The following is a 26,535-nucleotide window of genomic DNA, read 5'->3' as shown; positions in this document are numbered from 1 at the left end:
TGTTCCTGTGTCTGGAGCCGCCAGGGAAATGTCGCATGCAAATGATGCTGCACAAAACTCAGCGGGAAACACACGGGACAATGTATTTCTTCATTTAAGTTTATTTTTTACATTTTTGTTTCTCACTTACCAACACGTGTGTAACATGTAGCAGGCTGTGTTAGTAAAGGAGAGCGCGGCAGGGGCGGGACCTCAGCAGCCACACGTGGGAGATCCGGGCGGTGGGGGGGCCGGGACAGAGGGGGGGGCAGCCTCCTCTGCCGCCTGCCTTGCTGCGGGAGGCCGCGGCCCCCGGATGGGTGTGTGAGTGCAAAGAGCATTCCTGATGTCTCCCGCCCTTGTCCCCAACGTCCTCCCTCTGACCCTGGCAACCAGGCAGCGTCCGCTCCGGCCAGCCCCCTGCAGGGCCTGGCCCAGGAGGCTCCTGCCCCTGGGTCTCAAGGGCGTCCTGGAGCGGGAGGGTTACAGGGAAAGGGGGTACCCCAGGCCTCTTTCAGGCCGTGGGGGGAGCATCATTCCTTTGGACTTTGGCCGGCACTCCCAGAATGCCCTCTGCTTCAGCCACAGGCTTCTACGAGAGAGACACGAGGGGCCGCTTTGGACACGGGAACAGGCGCGGCAGAGCCTACGGCCTGCGCCCCAGCGAGTCAGGACTCCCGTGGCCCCGGGGCAAGGTTGCACCTTCTGCCCAGAGTAGGACTTCCTGGCATTTGCACATTGTCCCAGCAGACACTCTGACCCTGTGTTTATGAACACAAACATTTAAATCAGGGTTCTATTCCCCCTGAGGAAGTTTTGTTCGAGAAAGTATATTCAGAGCAAATGCAAGTGAGGGCAATCCAATGCCCCGATCAGTTAGTTCTCGACATAGTGCAGACGAATTGCCTTTCCTCCCATATTTCTTTGAAATAAGTTTCACCAGGATCATATCCTTTTCATGTGCATATCACCAGGTATATTTGATTCCCTGGATAGTGTTCAATCCGCATCCAATGTCCCCAACTGTCCCATCTGTCACTGGAAGTTTTCTCGGGTGGCTCTCGTTTCTAGCAGGCCCACGTTTCCCAGGAGAGGCGCTTCTTGGCGGTCTCCTCCCCCGTCGGCGCCCAAGACGAAAGTGTAGCGTGTGCTGTTTTGTGCTGATGTGCAACATCTGTGCTGTCTCAGCCACACCGGCCTTGCTGTCGCAAGCGTCCCTGAGGGTGGTGATCCGTCCTGCTCTGCCGGCGATCCCGAGGGCGGACGGAGGCCTTTTCCGAGAGAGGCGCCGGGATGTCAGAGAAGACCGCGGAGTGGGGTCACGACACCGCAGCGGGCCAGGCGCAGTGCCTCCCAAAGCCAAGGAGCCGGCCCCGTCCCCCTCACGGGGCCTTGTCCCCGGTGGCCTGCTCCGCGCGCGGAGGCCCGCCCGTGGCCGTGCGCGTGCCGCGGAGCAGACCCAGGCCCCGCGAGCGGCCAGCCCCGTGCAGCTGTCGCTCGTGGCGGCGGATCTGCACCTTGTGGCGGAAGCGCTCGCCGCAGTCCTCGCAGACATAGGGCCGCTCGCCAGAGTGCGTGCGCCGGTGGCGCAGCAGGTTGGACGAGACGCTGAAGCGCTTGCCGCAGTCCCCGCAGGCGTAGGGCCGCTCGCCTGTGTGCGTGCGCTGGTGCTGCACGAGCGCCGAGCTCTCGCTGAAGCGCTTGGAGCAGTAGGAACAGGCGTAGGGCTTCTCGCCCGTGTGGATGCGCTGGTGTGTCACCAGGTTCGAGTGCTGGGAGAAGCCCCTGCCGCACTCGCCGCAGCGGTGCGGCCGCTCGCCCGTGTGCGTGGCCTGGTGCCGGATCAGGTCGGTGCTGCGGCTGAAACCCTTGCCGCACTCGCCGCAGATGGTCGGTCGGTCCCGGGCGCGCCGCCTTCGCCGCTGCCTGGCTGGTGCCAGGGCTGCGCTGCCCGCGGGGCCCGAGATGGGCACCACCGCCGGCGGTGGCGGGGCCACGGCCGGCAGCACCATCAGCTCCTGCAGCACCACGTAGCCAGGAGGAGCCACCATGACGGCGGCCGGAGCCCCCGGCCCCGAGGCCCCGCTTGCCCCCGCAGCAGGCACCAGCTCCAGCTGCAGCTCTGGCTGCACGGGTGTCAGCTCCAGCTGCACCTCCTGCTGCTGGGCCCCCAGCTCCACCGGGGTCAGCTCCAGCTGCACCTCCTGCTGCTGCTCCAGCTGCTGCTGCTGCTGCTCCAGCTGCTGCTCCAGCTGCTGCAGCTGCTCCTGCAGTTTGAGCTGCAGCTGCCGCTGTTCCTGCTGCCGCTCCAGCTCCTGCTGCCGCTCCAGCTCCTGCCGCTGCTGCTCCAGCTCCTGCTCCGACCCCAGGTCCACAGGCATGAGCTCCAGCTCCACCTCTTCCTCCTCCTCTGGCTCCAGTGGATGGGGCTGCAGCTGCTGCTGGTGCAACTGTTCTTGCTGCTGCTGCTGCTGCTGCAACTGTTGCTGCTGCAACAGCTGCTGCTGTAACCTTTCTTGCTGCTGCTGCTCCTGTTGCTCCTGCTGCTGCTGCTGCACCTGCTGTTCTAACAGCTCCTGCTGTTGCTCCATCTGCTGTTGCTCTTGCACTTGCTGCGCTTGTAACGCTCCCTGCTGTTGCATCGGCTTCAGTCGCTCACGTTGCCCAGATCGGGGTTCTTCCTGTAGTTCCTGCTGTTGCCTGTCCTGCGGCTGTGGTGGCTGTTCCTGCTGCTGCTGCAATAGCTGTTGCGCTTGCACTTGTTGCATCCGTGGCAGTTGCGGCTCCAGTGGCTGACGTGGCCGGGATTGGTGTGTTTCCTGCGGTCTCTGCTGTCGTTGAGGCAGCTGTTCTTGTCCCTCTTGCTGCTGCTGTGGTTCTGGCCGATGTCCTGATGGCTGGTTTCGTAGCTGCTGCTGTTGCGGCTGTTCCTGCTCTGGCTGTTGCTGCGGCTCTGGCTGCTGCAGTTGCCGCTCTGGCTCTCCTGGCTGGGCTTCCTCAGCAACCTCACCGGACCCCTCTGGGGCTGAGGCTGCGGGCCGTGGCGCGCGGCTGCCGCTCTCCTGAGCCTCTCCTTCCTGCCGACTCTCACCCCGACCGCTGCCACCTAGAGTGGAAATGGCAGGAAGCCAGGAGAGGAAAATCTGCAAGCAGCTCAGGCCACACGGCCGCCCCTCGCCCTGCCCCACGGACAGCCTCTTTAGGATACCTGACTGAGCTCTCAGCAGGGCCCAGAGGCACTGGATCAAGTGACAATGGCAGCATGGCAGAAACCGAAATGCCCAGAGGGGTGGAGTTGGCCTGGAAGGGCGCCCAGAAGACTGCTGGTCACGTCCCTCTGGACCCCAGCTCCCTGGCTCCCTCTCAGGGCCGCCCCCTGCACAGGCTCCATGCTCGGTAGTGACATCAGCGTGGGTGTCTGGGCCCCCCGACAGAAGCCCTCTGTGCCTGGTCACCATCCAGTGGGAACCCGCGAACCAGCCGTCCCGAGGCACAAGCCCACGCTGCTCTCTGACCTCAGGCAGGATCACACCTTAAATAAGTGCAGCATGCTGTCTCTGTGACTGAGAAATAATTTCTGCAAAGCCCCCTGAAGCGTTGCCACAAGCGGTTTCTATAAGTCACCTGCGTTTCAGAGAGAGCCCGCGGTCTCCACTGGGAAGGCCTCCCCCAGGCAGAGCTGCCCAGCTCCGCAGCCTCAGCGCCCTCCTCGTCCGTGCGCCGGCTTAGGGGCACCCATGCCGCCAGCTTCCTGAGCGGAGCAGGAGGGGCCCCGCGTGCCCCCTGGAACCTGGGAGACACTTGACGAGGGCCTCCCCCTGTGGGTTAGGACTTAGTTTGCAAACTAACAAAACGGTTTGGAAATGCCAAGGACACAACTCGCTGCATCGGAAACAGCCTAAAGGCGGCCGTGTCTGACGTTGCTGTTCTGGAACGGAGGGGACGCACGCGTGGCCCTGCGTGAACAGGGTGGCCAGCCAGTTCCCTGACCTCCGGGGACCGCAGTTTCTCCACCTGCGGAAGGAGACGGAGCCTTTCTGGGGACACTGAGAACCCGAGAGGATGAATGCACGGCCTGGCGCGGCCCTGCGGCCGCACAGCGTCACCGTGTCACCGTCCACACAGCGGCCGCAGGCAGTCCCCGCTCTGCGCCTCGCTGCTGGGCTGGCAGGCGCCCTGCGGGGCTCTCTCCACTCCCGGGTCCGGCGCAACATCTGTGCTTCCTACGGCATCATAGTCTCACTTTTGTGATGGAAAGCAGAGATCTGATTTACAAAATTTTGCTTTTTGCTCATTTTCCCCGTAATATATTGATTTAATGAAACCGAGGGATATCTACACGGAAATAATTTTCTTTTAGAAAACTACTCCTGATAACCGGGAGGGCGCACTTCCAGGCAGCGAGCCGCCTGCCATGCTCCAGGCACCTTCCGCCACCGCAGCAGGCCCGGGGCTGCGGCAAAGGGGCCTCACTGGGGCCTGAGGTCGGCCTCCTGGCTCAGGAGGTCAGAGCCCCACCCCTGCGCCTCACCTGAGAGGGTGTCAGGCCCCGGGCCCCCATCTTCAACACAGCGAAGCTTCAGCACGAGGGTCCCAGTCGCCGGCCCCAGCTCCATCCCAGAGATCAAACCAAGATTCCAGGGAGCCGACTGTGCTGAGAGGAAGGAGGAAGGGAGCTGTCCAGGCGGCCATGGTGCTGTGAGCAAGTGCCCAGCCCAGGGCACCGAGTGCCAGAGAGCCCCCGAGCCGGCCTCGGGCCCCCAGAGCAGGCAGCCCCAGCCCCTTGGGGAAGGAGGCCGGTGTGGTCCTCGGTCCCCAGCAGGAAAGGCAGGCGTGGGCAGCCTGGAGGCCCACTCCCAGGGCCCTTCCCTGCACAGGGGCCCCTCCCTGACGCCCTCTACGCCCAGGGGTGGCCTGCAGCTGCTCTTCAGCAAGGGGACTGGGGGAGCCAGACCCTCCTGGGGTGGGGAGCTGAGGTCCCAGGGGGACATCTGGGACGTTTGCAGAAAAGATGCTTGTCCATCCCATGTTCCCCCGCCCTGTTCAAAGCACTGACAAGTCTGTTCACTCTCTGTTCTCCTGCCTCCCAGACTCAGGATTCACTCAGCCTTCCCAGGCCATCAGCAAGCCGTGGGTCCCAGGTCACGTGTGTCCTGGTGCCAGCTCGGCTCCATGGGAAGGCAGGCTCCCAAAGCACCACAGCCCGTGGAACTGGCCAGCTGCCAGCCAGGCCATGGGCCCGGGGCCTGGGGCCCCTGAGGTCTGGAGGGTTCCCCGCCTCTCTGTGTCCCCCGGCCCCTGCAGAGCTGTCCCCACATCCAGTCCTCCCCCACCCCTGCAACAGGGCCACTCCAGGCCCCTCTGGCCTTTGAGAGCCCAGGCCACAGCCTCGTTCGTAGGAGAAGTGCCCTGGCTTCACCCAGCTCTCCCGCGCACCGGGCCTCACCTGGTGCAGCATTTCCTGCTTCACGCAGCAGCCTCTGCGCTGGGGGAGGTGCAGTCAGCAGGAGAGGGAGGTGAGGGCCAGAGCCCTCAGCCGGGGCCTCCCTGTGGCATCTCCATCCAGAAAGAGCTGGGGAGGCGCTGGGCACCCCCCGGGCACCTTTCTGGGCACTTCAGGGGGGTCCGCAGCCGTCAGGGCTGCCCAGGTCGCCGTGGGCCAAAACAGGGGACAGAACTGAGTTCAAGAACAGAAGTTGGTGTCAGCTCCTTGGGGAGGGGAGCGGGGAGGAGAGCGAGCCCCATCCAGCGCTGGGCTCACAGCTGGCCCGGCGCGACCAGAGCGCGTGCCGCGGGCTCCGGAGTGGACCAGGTGGCGCGACCCCGGTTGAGGTTGGCAGGGGCCAGGCGACACCCGTCTCGGCTCAGGAGGCTCAGCCCAGGGCAGTCCGGGGCCGGCCGGGCTCCGCGAGAGGCCACAGGTGCCCAGATCCCACGGGCCTCGGGCGGGGGGCGGGCGGCGCGGCCGGGCAGGGGTCCCCCTTCGCTCGCCCGCCCGCCCGAGCGCGCGTCCGGACGGCCTGCGTCCGTGCGGGCGGCGGCCCGGCCGGGGTGGGGGCGGCGGGGGCCGGCACAGGAAGTACCCCCAGCATCCGCATCCTGTCCCCCGCCCGCCGCCCGCCGCCCGCGCCCCCGCTCCGCGGCCCCCGCCGCCGCTGCCGCCGCCACCGCTGCCTCTCTAGGCAGTCGCCAGCTCGGTGGGCTTAACCCTTCCCGGCCCGCGGCTCCCCCGCGGCGTGGGACGCGAGGCGGAGACCCTGCGGTGCGCAAGAGAGCAGCGCGCTCTGCCGCATCCCCGGGTGCGCGTCTGCGCGCAGGGCTTGGCGACCCGACAGTCGCTGCGCCGGTCTCCGCGGAGGCTCGCAGCCTCAGCGCGCCCCTGGACCGGGTCCAAGTTGTGGCCAATTAGCTCTCAAATAGGTGACACTGAGTTAATGCGGAGGCCGCGTCCCAGGCCCAGCAGGCTCCTAAGGGGCTTCCCGCTTCCACACCACGGACCCCTCCTCCCGGACTCGGGACGCGAGGGCAGGCGTGCGGGGGGAAGTGTGCCGGCCGGGGCGCTGCCCCTGACTGCAGAGCTGAGCTCAGCGCTCTCCGGACCCCTGCCGCGTTCCAGTGCGCGCAGGACCCGGGGTCGGCCCCCTCCACGGCCCCGCCCTCTGCCCTCGCCAGGCCCAGCCTCCCCGGAGGCGCCCCGCGGCCTCCTGCCCGCGTCCTGCTCTCCTCCCCGGGGAGGCCTTGCCTGACCGCCTGGCATCCCATCACTTCGCTGCTGTGAGACCCTCGGGCAGACCACACTGAAATCTGGTTGCTCATATTCTCTGGAAAAACCCCAAGATCTGGGATGGAGAGCCGTTCCTGGGGGTGGAGTGTGGGAGCGCCCACGGGGGCGGGAGGTTGGGGAACAGCCACCCTCCTGTGGCCACCGCCCCTCCCCTCCTTTCGCGCGCGTGGTCTCCTGGTTCCACCTTGTGACCCCCGCGCGGGGCTCGGGGCTTCCCCTCCGGCCCTGACCTGAGAAGCCTGCCCCTGCGCGGTGACCTCAGGGCAGCGCGCGAGCTCCGGGGGCGAGGGCACAGCTGCCTCCGCCGCAGAGCGAGGGCAACGGCAAGAGCCTCGCCCTGAAGGAAGAAACATGGGGGGCGGGGTCTCTTCCAGCCAGGAACGCAGGCACACGGCGACCCTCCACCTGTGGCACGGGACAGCCCGTGCCAGCCAGGAGCTTCAGGAGTCAGCGAGCATCTCCACGCTGGATGGGGCAGGTGGGTGCGCCTTCCCCTCCCTGGGAGGCCGGCGAGCAGCGCCCCCCGGGCTGCTGGAGCCCGCAGGGTCCAGAGCGCCCCTCCTCGGGTCTTCACCCTCCCTCTCGCCTTGTTCCCTCCTGACCGCACTCGCCCCTTCTCGCCACGCCCCAGGCTTGTAGACGAGGAAGCCCCTTCTCTCCTGCCCCCCGTGGCCCGGCTTCCTGGAAAGACTCCGGGTGGTGGTTTTGTCTGTACCCCACCTGCCTACCCCCCTTCCGCCTCTGCATCCCGGCCCCCACACATCGCTCCACCCGACGGCCCCCTTTCATGTCACCCGCGACCTCCAGGTCGCTGCTGCCCCCTCTGACTGCGCCTCTGGGCAGCACGGGACACCTCCCGGGTGCGGGGGAGTGCAGGGCCTCCAGTCTGCCCCCCCAGCCCCTTTCGGATGGACCCCTGCGGGGGCTCCGCCTCGGGCGCTGGTGGGTGGCCCCTCTTTGCAGGGTGCAGGCCACACAGAGCTGTCTCCCCACACCTGTAGCCCCCCCCCCGCCCAGTCTTCCTCCCGCCCGCACGCGGACACCCGCCCTCACACCAGCCCACCCCCGCCCCCCGCACCCGTCTTCCCCGGAGGCCGCACACGCACGTAGTCAGATAGATCCAAACGTTCTCTGCAGCTTCGGCAGCAACAAAAGTGCCTCCTCTCTTCAGAGTCCACGGCCACTTCTTCTGGGAAGCCTGGCCACATTTCTAAATAACGCACTAACGATGCAATCGCTTGCTCTTCCTTTGTAGGTCGGTGTCTATGGACATCCCACTTTGAAAGATGCACCTTTCCGTGTAGAACAAGTATTTACATAATTGGAAAAAAATTCCTCCCGCCTCCAGCTGCAAAGATATGCCTTAATTTATTTAACCAGGTACCTACTGATGAAGCTGTTTCTCATGTTTTGCTACTGCTAACAGGTCTGTGCATAAAACTTCATGTGTATGTGAGAGTTCTGCGAGATGCGTCCCTCGCAGTGGGCGAGCCGGTCCATCCATATGAACACGCGCAAAAGCAGGGTTCCAGCTGTGAGCACACGAGACACAGTTCTTCTGTGTCAACAAAGCTACTGTAACAATCATAACCTGCAGGCCTTTCCACCCAAACAACTGTGCGCCTGCTTTTGCCCACTCCTGTGTGTGTTAGGACTGATAGCTCGTGCCCCGGCAAACGTGTGCCAGTTTAAGTCCTCACCAGCCAAGGATAAAGGTGCCTGTTTCCCCACCACTCTACTTTAGCACAGAGACTCTTAGTTCCACCTTTCAGAAACACCCCGTTGAGGCTGGCTTGGGGGGAAGACCCTGTTGTCTCATTTAACGAGAGGTGCAATGTGGGGGCGTAGGGTTGGCTAGGGACCGACTTCCCAGGAGCGTGGGGAGATGCTCGGCACCTCAGAACTCAGGCGCCACACCCTCCACAACCGTGGTCCTCAGAATGTGTCCCTGTTTCTGGTCCCTTTGGGGTTACAGGAGAACGTACCAGAAAGCCATCTTCTCAGACGTGCCCCTGCATTGGCCGGGGCCGCACCCTGCCCGTTACGGCGCCTGGTTCTGGCCAGCGGCGTGGAAGGACATGCCGGCGCGGACCCATCGCGGCTCACCCCGCGGGAGGGACCGGGGTCCACAGGCAGGTGCCTGACCACTATGGGCCCCGAATGGGGTCCTCCTCCAAGCAGGGTCGGCCCACGATTCTGTGACGGAAACGTGCTGACAACAGTTTTTTGAACAACTGCCAATGTGATGGGCAAGGTCACTTGGTTGCTTTAGTTGACATTAAAAAAAACTCTTGGTGACATGAGACATCATTTCCTACATTGAGGAGGGCATCGGTATCGTGGAAACACTGCCTTTTGGAGCAGCTGGAAGATTTTTCTGTGTGGTTATGTTAGTAATTCGGATACCAAATTAATTTCATTCGTTTCAGTTTGCTTTGTGCTTCTGTTTGACCTAATTATGTTCAGCATCCACAGGGTCCCAAAGTTAAGACTACAAAGCAAGGTACAAATGGCTGTCTCGGTTCCTGTCACTTCACCCTGCCCCGCCTCCTTCCCCCAGCCTACTGTTTTATTTTTCCTTTTCCTTCATTTCTATTCTTATTTCCCCTTTTTGAATGAAAAAGGTAGCACCCCTAAACACTTTTCTGGGCCTTGCTTTCTTCTTCTTAATAAATATTAGCAATCCCGCCATAGTTTAACATACATCTTTTCTGAACAGAACTTTAATGCTCTACCCTGTGGATGAAGCACCTGTCACCTTGTGGGAAGCTTTGGTCTTTCACTGCTACACTCAGCGCTGCAAGGACAAGCCTTGTACACAAGTTATTCTGGACTTTGCCACTGGATCTAGAAGCACATTCCTGGGTAAAGGGCAAGTGTGTGTGCAGCTCTGCTAATAAGCACCACATTTCTCCGCAGAGGGGCTGGACCATCTTGCCCCTCCACCAGCTCCACTGAATTAAGGTGACTCTACCTCTCATTCCTGGAAGTTCCACCTGGCTCATTTTCAAATCCGCAGGGCAATGCATGCTTCCTTTTTTGCTTTGGATCCATTCACCCTTGTCTTTTACTCCTTTCAACAAAGTAAGTGCAAGTGTTTTTGTCCAACCCGACAATCCTGGAACTTTCTGGGCCTGATTCTGCCGTCGGCTGCCTCTGCTGGTTCCTGCTCACGGGCCTTGTGCACTTTTCGCTGCATGGAAGTCGTTGTTCTTGAGCCATCGTGGGTGGGCTCCTTGAGGCCTATGGCAAATGCCTTTCTTCCGGAAGACGTGCATCCATGCGCTTGCCCCACCAGGCACCGGAGAGGGCCACACGTCCGGGGACCCTCCGAAAACGGGAGGGCTTCTTCATTAAAATGTGACGCCGCGTGGGCAAGGGCACGCCAGTGCACAATCTGAATTTACATAAATGCCGGAGAAGCCTCTCCTAGTAATTACCCGCTCTCCCCAACTCTCCTGGCTTCAAACACCAAACGTGATTTTTTAAATTAAGACAATATGCATAAACAACCCTGGCTGGTGTGGCGCAGTGGATCGTGCGCCAGCCTGCAAGTCGAAAGGTTGCTGGTTTGGTTCCTGATCAGGGCACATGGATTGTGGGCCAGGTCCCCGGTGGGGGACGTTGGCAGAATGCAAAAGGCAACCGATTGATGTTTCTCTCCCTCCCTCCATCTCTCTCTAAAAATAAATGAAAACAAGTCTTTTAAAAAAGAAAATAGCATAAATACATACCTTTCCACTCTGGCCAGCTAGCTCAGCTGGTTAGAGCGTTGTCCATATACGCCAAGGTTGCGGGATTTGGTCCCTGGTCAGGGCCCATACAAGTATCAACCAATGAATGCATGAAAAAGTGGAACAGCAAACTGATGTTTCCTTCCCTCTAAAATTAATTATGCATGCACGCGCGCGCGCGCGCGCACACACACGCCCCTCCACGTTCTCTTGAACACTCAGCAGCTCTGGCAGCATCCACCGCGGTCAAGCCCAGGTACCCTCCCGGCCGGCAGAGTTCCCGGCTCCCCCTGGTGGCTAACTCCGGAAGCTTCACCCGTTGACATTACTAGCGTGGTCCCGAGGGACGTCAGAGTTTACACGTAACTTGGTCAGTCCTCTCCTGATGGCTACTCAAGCTGTTTCTGGATTTTCAGTATTTTTTAAAAAAAGATTTTATTTATTTCTTTTTTAGAGCGAGGGAAAGGAAGAGAGGGAGAGAAACATCAGTGCACGATATAGATACATAGATTGGTTGCTACTCCCAGGCTCCTAACTGGGGACCTGGCCAGCAACCGCAGGCAGGTGCCCTGACTGGGAATCAAACCAGCGACCTTTGGATTTGCAGGCTGGCGCTCAGTCCACTGAGCCCCACCAGCCAGGGAGTCGATTTTCCGTATTAAAAGGAAAAAAAAAATAGCGCACACGGCATTTCCACAAAGGGGTGTGTGTGAGTCTCCAGGAGAATCGGAGTATAACCTTGTCCGTAGCAGCATCACTCATAAAAGCCAGGCGGGTCCACACGTCCACCTACCAATGGATGGACAAACAAAATGTGGCACGTGCGTACACCAGAATCTTATTTGGCCATAGAAAGTAATGAAGTACTGACACACGCTACATGGATGAACCTTCAACACATCGGTGTACAACACGCGGCGCGCAGTGAAAGAAGCCAGGCACAAAAGACTGCGTATGGTATGATTGTGTGGAACAGCCGGAAGAGGCGAATCTGGAGCGACAGGAAGTGGACCAGGGGTTGCCGGGGCTGGGAGGAGAGGGGCAGTGGCCGTTCACAAGCGTGGGGTTTCTTTTTCGGATGATGAAACATTTTGAAGGAGACAGTGGTGATGGTCGCCCAATTGTGAATACACCGAAAACCACGGAATTGCACCCTGTACACGAGGAAGCAGGGTGTGCCAAGTCTCTCGACAGGGCTATTGCAGTCAGCCCTCTGCATTCGAAGTCCCACATGGAGATCAGAAGCAATTCTTGACCCCTGGTGGGCGGAGTCAGCAGATGTGCGGTCCACGCGTGCATCGTTCGGGGGTCCTGGAACCCGTCCCCCAGGCACCAGGGGACTGCATGTGAAACCACCGCTGTGGTTGCCCCAACACCCCTCGGCGTCCAGGGCTGCGGGGTTGGAGCCAGCTTGCCTTCTCCCTTCCGGGGCCTGAAGGACTCGCCTGCCCCGCTGCTGTCCCTGGGCCCTCACTCCATGGCATTTTCTGTTCTCCCAGCCTGACAGGCAGGTGGGGAAGTGGCAGCTCGCTTTACTTCCTATTTATTTCCCTGGTCACCAGTTTTGGAATCATTTCATACTTACTGGCCATTTGTATTTTCTCGTTTAGGAATTTTCTGTTCATGCCCTTCATCCATTTTGTTATTGGAATGTGTTTTGATTAACGTATAGGGTTTTAAAAAAAGATTCTATTTTTAGACAGAGGGGAGGGGAGGGAGGGAAACATCCATGTGTGCCTCTCACATGCCCCCCCCCGGGGACATGTGCCCTGACTGGGAATTGAACTGGTGACCCGCTGGTTCGCAGGTGGACAATTCAATCCACTGAGCCACACCAGCCAGGGCTAACCTGTAGTTTTTATACATTCTGTATAAATGCATTTTGTTTTGTATTTTGCAAATGTTTTCTCACAGATAAAGCTTTTAAATTTATTGACTGATTTGAGAGAAACACTGATTTGTCGCTCCGCTTCTTTATGTATTATCAGTTGCTTCTTGTATGTGCCCTGACCGGGGATCAAACCCGGAACCTCGGCGGATTGGGACGGTGCCCAACCAAGTGACCTGGCCTCTCATGGACCAGCCTGTTCTGCAAAATGCTGAGCAAGCATTAGTAGGTTCTTAAAAACACACTCCACAATGTCCACACAACTGTTTAGAAAAATTTTATTTGAACGTGTGAAAGAAAAACGTGGAGACCCCAGTGAGGCAGAGGAGCCCCTTTCCTTGCGGGTTCCCGCGCGGAGCCAGGTGCCGGCCTGAGCCTGGGGCCACAGGGCTCGGTGCGGAGCTCTCGGGGTCCTCGGGCGGCCTGTGTTCATGGCAGGACACACCCCGCTCACGGGGAAAGAAGCCAGGCACGTGGGCGTGCAAGTGCTGCGCCGCACCCCCGCGTCCCGGCAGCACAGGCTCGGAGCGTGTGCGTCTGAAATGACACGCGGGGCGGCGGGGTCACGGATCGGCATCTTTTAAAGATGCTGGCGTCGCTCTGCACAGCGCCGGACCCTTCTCCTTCTGTCTGTCCCATCTGGACTCTTACGAATGCGGCCGGGCAGGCGGCACCTGGTCGGCGACGTCACAGAACTTCTGCCCCACGACAGTGCTGCTGGTGAGGTGGGGCTGCTGGCCGCCTCCCGAGGGTCCTCCTCCGCCCGGCGCAGAAGGCACAGTGCCACTCGGTGGTCGGTGGGGCCGGCCTAGCGGATAGGCCTGAACGGGAATGTCATGCCCGAGAGGAAGGTGTGCCCGGGGTGTGCGGGCAGCGCGGGGTGGGCGGCCGGGTGGGCAGGCACGGCCCCATAGCCCAGCGGGGGCGTGTGGATGTGAGGGTAGAAGCCGGGGGGCAGCGCCGCGTGGGGCGGCTGCTGCACGGGGCCCGAGATCACCAGCTGCAGCAGGCTGCGGACACAAGGAGGGGGGTCAGGGCCCGGCAGCGCCGGCCGGCCGACGCGCGGCCGACGCGCGGCCTCGGCTGCCCTGTCCCCCGCACTTGGCGCCGTGCAGGACACAGGATGGCAGGCCGGGCGCGTGAGACCCTCGCACGCGCCGAGAGAGGCCCCGGGTGCAGGCACAGAACACGCGGTTTCCAGGCGGGGAGCCCAAGAGTGGAGAGGAGGGGGTGGCTATGGCCAGGGAGGAGCAGGATGAGGGGACAGGGTTTGGGCTGGGACGGGCAGAGGAGAGAGAAGGGGCCGGCCATGGGGGCAGCCAGGGCCCTGTAGGTGACTAGGTGGCAAGGCGACAGTGCAGAGGCAGGGACCTGAGGACCTGCAGGTGCCCTGAGGGTGGCAGAGGCAGGGCTGCAGGCCGGGGTCGGGGGCGGCTGGGTCCCCAGCAGCAGCCCTAGCACCTGGGCTGGAGGCGGTCGGCGTCCGCTTTCCGCTTTGGCCTCAACTGTCCACGCTCAGGACGGGCTGACTGAGGCCCCACGGGGAGCGGCCGGCGGCCAGTTCTCTCCAAGTCGTTCCTAACGATGGTCCTGCCTGATCTTGGCCAAACCGCCCAGAAGCTGGCTCCCTGACATCCAGCGTCCTGGACAGGCCTGGGCCTGGCCTGACCCACTTTCAGGGGCCCATGACCTTCAACTCCTGCCCGAGGAGCCTCCGACCCTGCGACCCCCCAGCCACCTGCCCCTTCACTGCTGGGGGACAGGCTCTCAGACCTCAGGGGCAGCCCTTCCCACCTGCACCCAGCCCCGCTTCCCGCTTCCCAGGCGCCCGGGGTCTCTTACCCATCTGCCCTGCCCCCGCCACTCCCTTCCACCCTCCGTGACCCCCAAGCGCGAGGGCAGAGCACCCCCCTCAGGTGCAGACGGCAGTACCTTCCGCCCCCTGGAATCCGCTGCCCTCCTGCCCTCAAGTTGCCTCCAGTGTGGGGCCTCCTGAGGCTCCCTGAAGGGGTCTCGTCCTTTGCGACTCCTCTCCCCGTCCAGCGGAGCAGCAGAGCGCCTCACCCTCAGCCCCTCCCTGCTGCAGACAGGCCGGACGCCCTCAGCTGCAAGGCCTCCTCAGGCCCCTCCCAGCCCGCCGCCCTCCTAGGACGGCCCAGGGCCCCGGCTCCCTGGCTGTGCCCGTGTCCCCTGGCTGAGCCCGGCTCTCCAGGCGCCTGTTCCCAGTGGCCGTCCCATTCACACCCATCATGCGCCGAAGCTTCCTTGTCCCCCGGCACTGTCCCTGCTGCTGCCCTGCTCGCCCCGCGACAGCCCCCTCCCCGACCGCATCGCCTTGGCGGGCTGAGCACTGCGGCCTGCCCGGCAGGTGCCCAGGCCGGTGCCCGGGGGCGGAGAGCCGGGGCCTGAAGCTCTTCTGGGCCCCTTTTCAATTTATGTGGCTTTTTCATGACTGGGTAAGAAATGCGATCAAAATAAGCAGACAAGGAAATACATCTGAGGGGGGAGTATCATTGAGGTAAAACTCAGGTCGTGTGTTTGTGTGAACCTGCACCTCCCGCCAGAGACACAAGAGGCTTCAAGAAGTCTCCAGTCTCGCTGGAAAGGCAGTAACACAACAGGGACATTTAGAAAGCGGAGACTCTCCCCAGGGACTGGCCTCTCTCCTTGCCACTGGGGCCGCGGCCGCAAGGCTGGGCTCTGGGCCGGCGCGGCGGGGCGGGGGGTGGCCACGGCTGGGGAGCGGGTCCGGAGGGGACCCTGTCCGGAGGGGACCCCGTTACGACACTGAGTTGGTAAAGGGCTTATACCCTACCATTGTTTTAGTGTCCTGAAAACACTAGGCCTTTTTTTTTTTTAAAGCTGTGCACAGAGAAGGGAAATATCACAAAGGGATCATTTCAAGAAAGGTAAAAGGTCCTAATTTGTATCAGTAATGTCCTCAGATGCCAGGGAACTTTTTTGGAGCCAGAAAAAAGGACCAGTGTGGGTCCTGAGGGAGGGACAGCCCTCCGGACAGGCTGCCCGCGCCGCAGGCAGAACCCCAAACGGGGCCGTTCCGCCCCCCCGGGAACCGCCGAGCCGCGCCTCACGCACCTCCACGTCCCCCAGACACTCCGCAGCCTCCCCAGCACAGCGGGCCTGCCGGCCCCCAGCCGCACACGAGGACGTGGGTCCCCGGCTGCAGCTGTCTCACTGGCAGCCATGAATGAGCACCTGGCTGGCCCCTTGGCCTCAGAACATGCATATTCCTGTGTCAGCCTGCCGGCCCTGGCCGCACACGGCCCTGGCCTGGAAACTGCTGCCCCGCCCCCCCGCCCCGGTCTACGCTGCCGGCGGACGCCAGCCCTGGAGCCCTACCGCCCCGTTACAGACCAGGGCGACCCTCAGAGAAACGGAGGCCGCCCGGCCTGCCTGGGCTCTTTCATTTCTGCAAACTCTGCAGGAGCGCACTACAGGGAGCCTGGAGCCTTCCATCACCAGCCTGTCAGCAGGGGCAAGGATGGCTTTTGGAGGATACAATGTTCCTCCCTGGTTGCCACTAGAACTTACTAACACTTCCACAGCCAGCTGCCTGGTGCCTAGATACAATGTTCCGTTCTGATGTAACTCTACAAACAGTGCTCCCCCCCCATAGTTAGGTTGCTTCCTGGTTTTTGCTGATAGTGCTGTATTTGCATGAAATATTTTTTGTGCGCAGAGATTTGTGCTTCTTAGAGTCAGTAAAACTCATTAGATTAAGTAGAACCCCTCAATTATAGAACTCAGAGTAAAGGGACTTACTGCTTGGGCGCTTATTGCACAAGTGCTGCTCTGAGCGCTTCTGTTCGCTCGAACTGCACTCCTGGGCGGGATGGGGGAGGAGGAGGGCGGACCTGCGCCCTCACCGTTATTTTCTTGGTGTCACAGAGAGAAGGAGGCCCTGGGAGGCGAGGAACTTGCCTAAGGTCACAGCCATAGGAAGGAGCAAGGCTGGGCGTCCTCCCAGAAGCGGTGTGGCCGCGTCCCTGCTTTTCACCGCCACTCACTGCTTCCCCCGCAGCCAGTGACGGAGAGTCCCAGACGCCACAGACGAGGCTAAGGGATGCTCGGGGGTCTCCCCATTCAGCCCTCTCTACAACCCCCGGAGGCAGGCGAATCAGTGCCCCTGGTCACACCGGGGTCAGCTGAGGCTCAGCCAGCCAGGCGGCCAACGCCTCGCGGCAAGACACGGACAGGCGGCACTCAGACCGGCTCCGTGCCTCCCAAGGCCAAGGCGCTGGCCGGACGCCACGCTGCGCCCTCGGGCTGTGGCTCTGCAGTGTTTCCCGAAGGGCTGCACAACTCACAGCGTCACTAACACTGTGCAACGGCGCCACCACATGACCTCCGTGTGCACAAGCACAGAGGGGGTGGCACTCGAAGCTGATTCTGGTTTCTTCCCTTGACTCCAGCACGACGACCGCCTTTTTCTCCCTGATTTGCTCTTTGCTTGGCCTTCCTCTCATCCTCTCTGCCCCCACCTACCATCAGTCCTTGAGGCGCTCCATGTATACAGAATCTCTAGACCAGGACAGGGGGTTCACCCCGCCATGCACCCCCACCCCCAGAAGTCTTGAGAGGGCACTTACTTATTATGGGGCAGCCTGGAGCACAAGGTCCTCAGGTCATCTGAAATCAAGGAGATACATACATAGTTAAGGAACAGGAGAAAACAGGGTGAAATGTTCACCCACATTCTTTCAAGGGCTTTGGTGAGAGAGTAAATAATTGCCTGATGCTAGTTTTCCTGCCATCTTTTAGAAACCGTATTCTTTTTCTTCAAGTTTGCTTTCACAAACTAGGCCCCAAATACAACGTATCACTTAGGGAAGGGGCAGCTCTCCGGGCGATTGGCCAGAAGCCGGGGAAGGGCCCCAAGGCAGGGCTCCCAGGGAGCAGGTCAGATGGCATTATCACAAGGCATTAAGCGCAGTGATAAGAGGGAGACCCATCCCCAGAGACCACAGCTTGGGGCCACAGGCAGCTTCTGGGAGCTAAGGTTAAAGGGCAAACACAAAGGTGTATCACTAGCAGGAGCTCATTCTCCTGGGAGCGTTAGCGTTCAAGCCTAAAATGCAGGAGAATTAAGGAACCTTCAAAAGAGGTGATGGGAATGATTTCTGCATTTAAACCTATGCATTTTACTGCACGTAAATCACGCCTCAATAAAAAGGGACTGCAGGAAAAGAAGAGAAGAATCCCTAAGAGCACAGATATTCCGCTCTGGCTCTGAGGAGTCCCCGCCCTGGCACCAGTGGCCAGGAGGCACAAGGACCCCGCGGTCCCAGGGCTCTGCCTCGGCACGTCCTGAGACTGCCCCCCCCGCCCCGCCCTGTGCTCACGGAGAGGCAACCCTAGAACAGGCAGGAAACCGTATCTGCCCGGGAGCCCCCCTTCCTTTGGGACGGACGGCGGCGCCCAGCCCAGGAGGGCCCGGCAGGATGTCGCCCACCTCTCGTGCACAGCAGCGCGCCCGAGGCCATGGCCACCTGCAGCGCCTGCGCGAGGCGGTCCAGGGAGAGCTCGATCTCCTGGGAGGCGTTGAGGGGGTTCAGTTCGTCCGCCAGCCGGTTGATCTCCTCCACCAGCGGGACCATGTGGTCAAACAGGATCAGCCCCAGGCGCCCGTAGAGGTTCTTCTCGGTGAGGTGCGCCTGGAGCACCATGAGCACCTGCAGGACGCTGAGGTGGAGCTTGGAGTACAACAGGTGTGCGTCCCTGTCCGGCCCCGCCGAGTCCGGGGCTGCTTTGGGGGCCACGTGGCCGTTGGACAAGGAGGGCTTCCGCTTCCTTTTGTAAGCCAGGGGGGCCTTCACACACCAGCGGATCAACCCGGTGAGCGGGGCGAGCTCTAAAAACCCTATTGGCAGATTGGCTGCGATGGGGGTGTTTAAAAAAGTGATGAGAATCAACCTCGAGTCCTCAAAAATCCAGGCGACGATCGTCTCCAGCAAGTCCAGCGGCGGGACGAGGTCGTCTGCAAAGACACCGGAGTCAGGAGGGGCCCCGGCCCCAGTGCCGGGGTGGGCGGAGGGGAGAGGGGCCCCGGTTCCCCGCACGTACCCCCCGCCACGCACACCCTCTGCCTCTTCGCTCATCTGCTTTCCGCCTCCTTCCCCAGAGCACCAGTCCGGGAGGGCGGGCACTCCCGCCCCCCTCGGGCCGCGTCTGGCCAAGGGGGGGCCCGTGAAACACTTCACCCAACCGTCCCTAGAAACCCACTACTCCTCGCATAACATCTATCCTATGTGTCATTTTAAATACAATGCCACGCTTTCTACGTCCAGAACTACACCGCACCGTGTCCCTTCCCTGGTGAGTGGGCCTCACCCCTGCGCTGGGTGTCCCCTCCAGGGGGTTCAGCAGTGACCTGTCTGCTGCCAGGCCCCACCCCGTCCTGCCCCGCCCCACACCAGGGACTCTTGTCTAACCGAGAGCCTGGCTTTCCTGGCTTTCCGGGCAAGTCCTACAGCCCAGGCAGAGAGCAACAATGATAAAAACAAGTAAGAACATTCATTTTGGGCTTACTATGCCCCAGGCACCGGTCTCCTTCCTTTACAGATTCACACGTTTTACCCCAAACAACAGCAGAAGACACTGAGGCGCCAGTATCTTAAGTAGCTTCCCTGAGACTCATCAGATCTGCGGCCGGCCCAGTGCTGCCCCCTGGTGGCCTGGCTCTTACACACAAGACCGTGCGCGGGAGTGGGGTCTGGGCCCCCTTCTCTGGGGCTGTGCATCCCTCGCTCATAAGGGAGGCTCGGCCAGGGCCAAGTATGACCAAGGAGCATGGGGTGAGACACACATCGCTGAAAGGTTCGTGAGGGCTCTTTCTCAGAAGACACTGGCCTTTCCCCGAGATTTTGTCTACTGTCTGGGTCTTAACCCCTCCCCCCACCCCACCCGGCCTTCTGCTATGAAGTGACTGCCAACAGCAGGAAGTGCTGTCTGTGATCCTATGTGACAACGTAGACAGTGGCGACCCTGGGGCCAGCCCCCGATCCCCTGAGACACGCCTGTCTGGGAGATGCTGTTCTCTCACCTGCCCCTCTGGCATGTTCCCCCGCCACCAAGCCTGAGCTGAGGCGTCTCTAAGAGCCCGAAGGCAGGGTGTGTGTGCCTGCCCTGTGTGCGCACACGTGAGTGTGTGCCTGAGAGTGAGCAATCCCTGCGGCCCCTCTACTCAGAGACCCGAGCTCTCTGCACCATTCGGGCACAGGGGGTCCCGCTGGGCTCGGGGAGCTGCTTCCTCTGCGCCGTTTCGAAGGCACAGCCTCCCCAGGAACGCCCTCCTGCCACCAGAAGCTCCAAAAGCAGCAGCATCACCACCCTTGGAGCGGACGCCAGGGCCAGCCCGCCAGGGCGGCCACCGTAGGCCCGTTCCTCTGAACTCATCAGGCGGTTACAGTGAACCTGTGCCGCGTGCCGCATGCCAACGCGCCTCAGTAAAGTGGCTTCAGAGAAATCACCGACAGCCCAGGACAGCCCAGGCCGGTGAGGCTCAGCTGGTGGGAGCTCATCCTGTGGACCGAAAGGTCGGGGGTTCAATTCCCAATCAGGGCACATACCCAGGTTGCGGGTTTGATCCCTGGTCAGGGTGCGTAGGAGAGGCAACCAATTGATGTTTCTCTCCCCCCCCCACTGCCCTTTCTCTCTCTCTCTCTAAAAGCAATGAAAAAAATGTCCTCGGGTGAGGATTAAAAAAAGAGAAAAATCACTGACACATTAGACCAGCAAACCAACTTGAGAGAAAAATGCCATGTCCCACGTCCATTCTAGAAAGTTGGCGGTATCTCTGAACGTTACTTCTTTTTCCATCTGTTAATGACCCCATTCTCAATGTGAAGGCCCATTTCTGTCTTTGCCGACCTAGAATAATAGGTGAAGCCTGAAAAGGCAGCTGTGATGCTGTGAACTAGGTTTAATTAAGTTTCTCCTGTTGGAAGACAAAAGGCCTAACTACGGCTCCCAGCTATTCACAGCTCTCAGAAGCCTCAGCAGAGTGGGGGCAACTCCACCCCCCAGCGGTCGCCGGCCCCCCGCCCCACGGAAAACACCATGGGAGGAAAAGTCTCAAACCCATGTGTGAGCACGAGAGGCACCTGAATGTTCACGCTGTGTCCACACTAACTTTCTCAAGAGAACTAAAAAGTCGAACAGCAAGAAAAGAAGTCACAAAGTAAAGGGCACTCAATCCCTGGCCAGGCGGCCCAGCCGGAGACAGTCGTCCCGATACACCGGGGCTGCAGGCGTGATCCCTCTCCGGGGCACGTACAAGAATCGACCAATGAACGCATCAACAAGTGGAACAACGCATCGATATTTCTCTTTCTCTCTCCCTCTCTAGAATCAATTTTAAAATAAAGAAATTAAAAAACATATGGCAGGGGGATCAACTCTAATCAGGATGCTGGTGGGAGGCCAATGCCGGACTGAACAAAAAAGTGGGAAATGCTGTCAAAGACTTTCAAGCTGCTGGGTGAGCTCCCAGATGAGGCTCAGACAGGGACCGTCTGCCAGCCTCCGGGCGGCAAGAGCCGCGGGCAGAGCAGGAACCTGTAACAGGAAAGTGCGCTGTGGGCAGCTCTGCGGAGAAAGCTGCGCACCCGGCCAGGCCCCTAAGCACCGCATGCGGGAAACAAGGGCCCCCGCCCCCTTTAGGCCAGAGCTGGGCAGCTGCTGCTGGTTTCTTCACTGGGAGTTTGCATCAAATGACCTGACCAGGGGCTCTGCGGCTGGACAGGGACAAGGACTCTCCCAGCCAAAGTCGAATGCCACCTAATGGCTACCGGAGAACCCTCCTGGCATCTTGCTAAGGAATCTCAAAGAGGTCACTGAGCAGTTCCGCAGCACACGCTGCCTCAGCGCAAGGCACTGAGGATGCACATCCACCAAGGGGGTATTGCTGCCCAAGGGGTTTCACTGGAACCTTTACATAAAGAAACGATCAGAGAGATCCAAATCGAGGGACATTCTGCACAACAAGCCTGAGCTCTTCAAAAAGTCAATGTCATGAGACATATTTTTAAATGCTGGGAACTCATCCAGACGTAAAGAACAAAGAGAAGCAACCGCTCTGTACAATGTACAATCCCGGACCTGGATCCCGAATTCCCCTGATCCCTGAGAGGGGATGGGGGCTGTCAAAGGCAGAACTGAGGCAATCAGGGAAATCTGAGTGTAGGCTACATGTAAGATAATAAATAGTCTTCTCACAATTTTTAATTTCTTAGGTGTGATGATAATAACATGGTTACGTAAAGGAATGGTTTTGTTCTTAGGAAATATAGACTTAAGTCCTTGATATTGGCAACAAACTCAAAAGTTCAGGAAAAAAATATTTGTGGGTATGTGTGGGCGGAAAGGAAAGAAGGGAGAGAAAGGGCATGCATGTCAGAAATTGGTGAATCTAGCTGAGCTATACGGGTGTTTGTTGTAATATTCTTGCAACCTTCCTGAAGTTTAACAATTTCTAATATAAGAAGCGAGGGATAAAAAACAACTGAAGTCTATGGAGAAATCCATGTCTCTCCCAGACACCACACTATTGCTTTTGGGCTGTCTGCCACCTGGACCATCCTGAACCAGGCCACTGGGAATCGCTAAGGAAATGCCCTGTTAGCAAATCCCAGAAATCCAGGTGGCCCATTTCTTTAGCTTTTAGCCTAAAATACAACACAAAGTTTCAGAGAAAAAAGGCCAAAACACTGAAACATTTGCTAGACGTATCACCGGGTGTTAGAGGAAATCCACCTGGCAATCAGCTGAAGCTTCTCTACCTGGCAACAACCTGCTTGGCGTTTACCTGAGGACAAGTCGTAAAGCGCGGTGACGGAAGTGATGAACTGGCAGCAGAAGCGGGGGCTGGCGCTGAGTATCTGCTTCAGCGTCTGCACCGAGCCCGGCACCAGGCAGCAGTAGTCGTCCACGAGGGCCCTGGCCAGCCTCACACAGTAGACCGCAGGCGTCCGCTGCAAAGAAGCCACAGTGCACGTCACTACAGGTGTCACGGGCTCATGGATGAGCAGCTATGCATACCTGGTAAAGACTGCCAGCGGCGCGGAACCCCTCCAGGAGGGGGAAGGGCATCCGCAGCTTCCTCTGAAGCCGGGGCTGGCAAACTCAAGCCCGCAGGCCAAATCCAACCCACCACCCAGTTCTGTGAATGCGGTTTTACTGAATCAGCCCTGTTCACTCGCTTGACTGTTGTCTAAGGCCGTTAGTGCATCACTAGAGCTGAGCTGAGTAGTTGTGACAGATACGCTAGGACAAACGAAGCCTAAAATACCTACTGCCTTATAACTCATTATATAATTTCCTGTGCTGCACTGAGGCAGGTAAGATGCCTGCCAATGCTTGCGTTGAAATTTACTTAGGAAAGATCATTTCCTAAGTAAATGATCTTTACAACTTCTGCAACCCTATAGTAGAGACTCCAACGGTAAAAATTAACAGCTGCTACAATTTAAAAGAGCTTTAGGAGAGTTTGTGAATTGTCACGAGGTTAAGAGCAGTACCCTCTCCATTGCTCTTACAGCTCTATCCTCTTACAGGGGTGTCTAATGTTTTGGCATCTCTGGGCCACACTGGAAAAAGAAGAGTTGTCTTGGGCCACACATTAAATACATTGCGACATGTAATCACAAAAGATCTCATAATGTTTTAATCAAATCTATGATTTTGTGTTGGGCCGCCTTCACCGCCACCCTGGGCTGCGTGCGACCCGCGGGCTGCAGGCGGGACACCCCTGCGCCTAACAGGTTTCCAGGACCCTTTCAGGTCCTACATCACCGCCTTCCCCGGCCTTTTTCCTTCTCACTCAGGCGCTGATCTGTAACTACTGCCGCGTTCAGCAGCCACTCAGGACACTACAGATCCAAGGTCCAAAAGTGGCCTCCAGGGGAAACTGCAGGAGGCAGCAGGCTGGGCTGCCCGCTCGCGCTGACCTCTGCCTGCAGCACCCGAGCAGCCAGGGCTGCTTTCCCCAGGGCGGGGGGGCAGGGGGAGGGTGATGCGGGCGCAGCTGCAGCCTCTGGCCCCGTGCGGCAGACCCTGACCCGAACCGCTAAGGCCCTGTCCTGCTGTTCACATCTTCTCTCATTTTGCCAAGATACCAGCACAGTGCAGCACGGGAAATTATATAATGAGTTATAAGACGCCTCACCAGGCTGTCAAGGGACACAGGTAATCCTGAGGTTAAATACAACCCACATGATCACTGCAGGTGCCCCAGAAATCCTACAGGTGAGAATGAAGGCACATTCCACTGAGATTTACCTGTATGCTACAGAGAAAAAAGCGCATCATTTTGCTAGCCAAATGTTAAGGATAAATAAGATTACAAAAAAAAAAAACCCCAACCAAAACCCATTTAAATAAGTTGGGAAAAAAAAAAAAAACCCAAACGGTTCTGAGACCTTGGGAACAAACAGGTTTGTGAAACCAAATGCACTAAATTTGGTGAGCGGAACTGAGGACTGTTATCAAAATTTTTCATTAATAATTACTCTAAATGGATTAGCAATTTTTTGAAGGCTTTGTTTGGGTAACAAAAAAGCAAAACAAAATCAATCTTCTAAAACATCACCTAACACAGTATCTGCTGTCAATATACATGTTTCTTTGATATTTAAAAACATCCTGGAAAGCTTTTATGTCCCTCTCCATCGTAACAGCCAGCCACTTGGTAACATTACCCTGGAACAGCGCAAAACCACCTGCACGCTAACTGACCTGGCCGTCTAGAAAACAAGAAAACATGCCACAATCTGACATATAATGCCCTTTAAAAAAAAAAAAATCCTATATTTGAGGCTGCACGCATAGTTGTTTTCAAAATCCTACCTGTCATTTTCAACTTATTCTAAAGATGGAGTCTTTCCTTTTTCCTTTTTAAAAATTAATCTACCATTAGAAACTACTGTTTTCTCAAGAATGGCCGTCACCTGGTATAAATACAGGTCTGGGGCATCAGAATACAGTAACATCAAGGAGGTAACACCTGGAAAAGGCCACTCAAGAAAGCCAATTACTTGAAAATTCCTGACCCTGAGCTCCTCTTCAGAGACTCTCCGGGGAAGGCTACTTCTAGAGAGGTACCTGGAGCCAGGAAGCCGCACACTCCAGCACGGGGATCCGACACACAGCCACGGCCATGGAGACCAGTTTTCCCAGCAAGCTCATCCGGCTGTCATCGGCTTTGTTCCCTTGGGGGCTGAAAAGGGATGAGAACATAATCTGCCGGACAGAGTCCTTGGTTTGCTCCTGGAAATAATTGCACATGATTTCAAGAAGCTGGAGCTCCTGAAGTGAATTCAATCTCTATAAAACAAATCCAGGAGAAGGGATGAAAAATTTAGTTTTAACGTGCATATTAATTCATATAGCAAGAAATCAGAAAATATGCTCTTTTCCCCAGGGAACTTCCGCCCCTGGCCCCGCCCCCCACCCCCACCCCAAAGTCCAGGTACCAGGGAGTAGGTCTCTACTATTAATCCCAAGAAAAGTCACTACACTTCATTATGCGTCATCCCGGGGGCGGGGGGTGGGGTGGTGCAGAATGACCAACAGAAGTTTGAGAGTCTCGGTAACAGGCCTTTAAAGTCTCCTCCTTTTAACACCATTGGAGTATGGTTGTCACTCGCCCCACAAAACAGGCACACAGCTGAGCAACGCTCAGGACTCCAGAGGTCTGGTCTGCAGCCGAAGGAGCAAGGCCAAGGGCGAGAACACAGCCCGCATAGGAAGGGCATTTGTGGTCTGGCTAGCACCTGTCACCGAGACGGGGGTAAAGAGCAGGAGTGTGCGGCCCCAGCCGCGGTCACCCGCCAGCCGCTCTGCGCGTCGCACCTTGGGCTGCGCGCCGCGCTCCTTGGGCACCTGGTACACGAACTCTTCCACCAGCTCCACCGGCCCCTTGTCCACGATGGGCAGCGGCGCGCTCTGCAGCTGGCTGCTGAAGTAGATGTCCAGGTGGTACAGCACCTCCTTGGCCGCGCTCAGCGCGTCGCGGCGCAGCAGCGAGTGGCGGATGTCGCTCATGGTGCGGCCCGGGGCACCGGCAGCCCGGCGGGACTTCCGCCCCGAGCCCCGGGGACGCGCCTGCCGCCCTGGAGACAAAGAGGCCGCGACCCGGGCTCCGCCCGCCGAGGCCGGCCTGGGCCGCGGCGCCCGCCCGCCCGCCACTCCCCTCCCGGGCCCGCTCAGGGGGCCATCTCCGCCGCCGGCCAGCGGAAAACCCAGGTGTGCGACTGCGGCGCCACGGAAAGCCGCCGGAGCCCGACGCCGCGGAGCCAAACGGCGGGGGAAAGCAAGCGCGGCGACGGCGGCCCGCAGGGGTCAAGCATAGTCCGCGGCGAGCGCCCGCTCTCGGGAGGGCGCCCCCTGGCGGCTCGGTCCGCGGGCGCGGAAGGGCAACGCGGCGGCCAGAGGCACGCCCCGCCCCCGCGCCGCGAGCCCGCCTTCGCTCCGCGGGCCGGGCCGCCCAGCCTTGGAGCCAGCGCACCAGTGAGCGCTCATTGGTCCTGCGCTCCCCGCCCCAGCCCTGGCCGACGCTCCCGTGGCCGGCGCTCCAAGCCTACACGTGGGCTTTCCCACCGGTAAAGACCAAGTGGTGGCGCAGGCTCAGGCCTCAGCATCTCACCTTGAAGATGGTATCTAGTCTGAACTCAAGGGGCTGCGACGACAAAGGACACCTCCCCTACCCGACTCCCAGTCCTGCCCCCAGAGTCCCTATACCCCAATCCCTTCAGAGCGGCTTGGGAAGGCCTCGGGATCGTAGCTGTCCTGCTCCTAAAGGCTCTCCCACCCTAAAAACCGTCAGCAATTGCTATGCATCTCTCTTCCAGCATTCATCTCTCTGCACCGAATTAAGTAGGCTTAGTTTGAAATTTTAAAAATAGGACAGAAAAGACGAATATGGCCACAAGAGGTCAGTGGAGTGCAGGCAAGAGGCCACGGCACAGAAATGTGCCTTGTGTAGAAGGCCCATGCAGACCCCGAGAGCTGGCCTGGGTGAGGATGCTGTGTATGGTTAAGGAGATGGGGCGGAGGGGAAATATCAAAAAACAAAAATGCAAGGCCTTTCCTGGGGAGAGATGGGAGGGGCATCAAGAAGTCACAGCTAGGCA

The 26,535-nt window shown here is 59.1% G+C and overlaps 2 protein-coding genes across 3 annotated transcripts; both read right to left on the bottom strand.

The window, feature by feature from the left end:
• Positions 1 to 213: 213 nt before the first annotated feature.
• ZNF853 (zinc finger protein 853) lies at positions 214 to 5,825 on the bottom strand. 2 transcript variants are annotated; one of them, XM_054590029.1, is made up of 3 exons: positions 5,426 to 5,825; positions 4,511 to 4,628; positions 214 to 3,085 (listed from the first exon to the last, which is right to left on the bottom strand). In XM_054590029.1, exons 1-3 carry the CDS (start codon positions 5,435 to 5,437, stop codon positions 1,362 to 1,364), a joined length of 1,854 nt encoding a protein of 617 aa, XP_054446004.1. In that variant the 5' UTR covers positions 5,438 to 5,825; the 3' UTR covers positions 214 to 1,361. The 2 variants fall into 2 exon arrangements, with proteins under 2 accessions (XP_054446004.1, XP_054446677.1); XM_054590702.1 differs by having other exon boundaries at positions 4,511 to 4,633; positions 5,426 to 5,571.
• A 6,868-nt stretch (positions 5,826 to 12,693) lies between these two features.
• INTS15 (integrator complex subunit 15) lies at positions 12,694 to 25,562 on the bottom strand. Its single transcript, XM_054570685.1, has 6 exons — positions 25,256 to 25,562; positions 24,506 to 24,727; positions 22,212 to 22,377; positions 17,859 to 18,383; positions 16,996 to 17,035; positions 12,694 to 13,395 (listed from the first exon to the last, which is right to left on the bottom strand). Exons 1-6 carry the CDS (start codon positions 25,445 to 25,447, stop codon positions 13,194 to 13,196), a joined length of 1,347 nt encoding a protein of 448 aa, XP_054426660.1. The 5' UTR covers positions 25,448 to 25,562; the 3' UTR covers positions 12,694 to 13,193.
• Between the last annotated feature and the right edge of the window lie 973 nt (positions 25,563 to 26,535).

Source organism: Pteronotus mesoamericanus, unplaced genomic scaffold (genome assembly GCF_021234165.1).
Source record: "Pteronotus mesoamericanus isolate MK-2021 breed Mesoamerican mustached bat unplaced genomic scaffold, CSHL_Meso_final contig_1, whole genome shotgun sequence".
NCBI lineage: Eukaryota > Metazoa > Chordata > Mammalia > Chiroptera > Mormoopidae > Pteronotus > Pteronotus mesoamericanus.
This window is presented reverse-complemented; position numbering and strand designations above follow the sequence as displayed.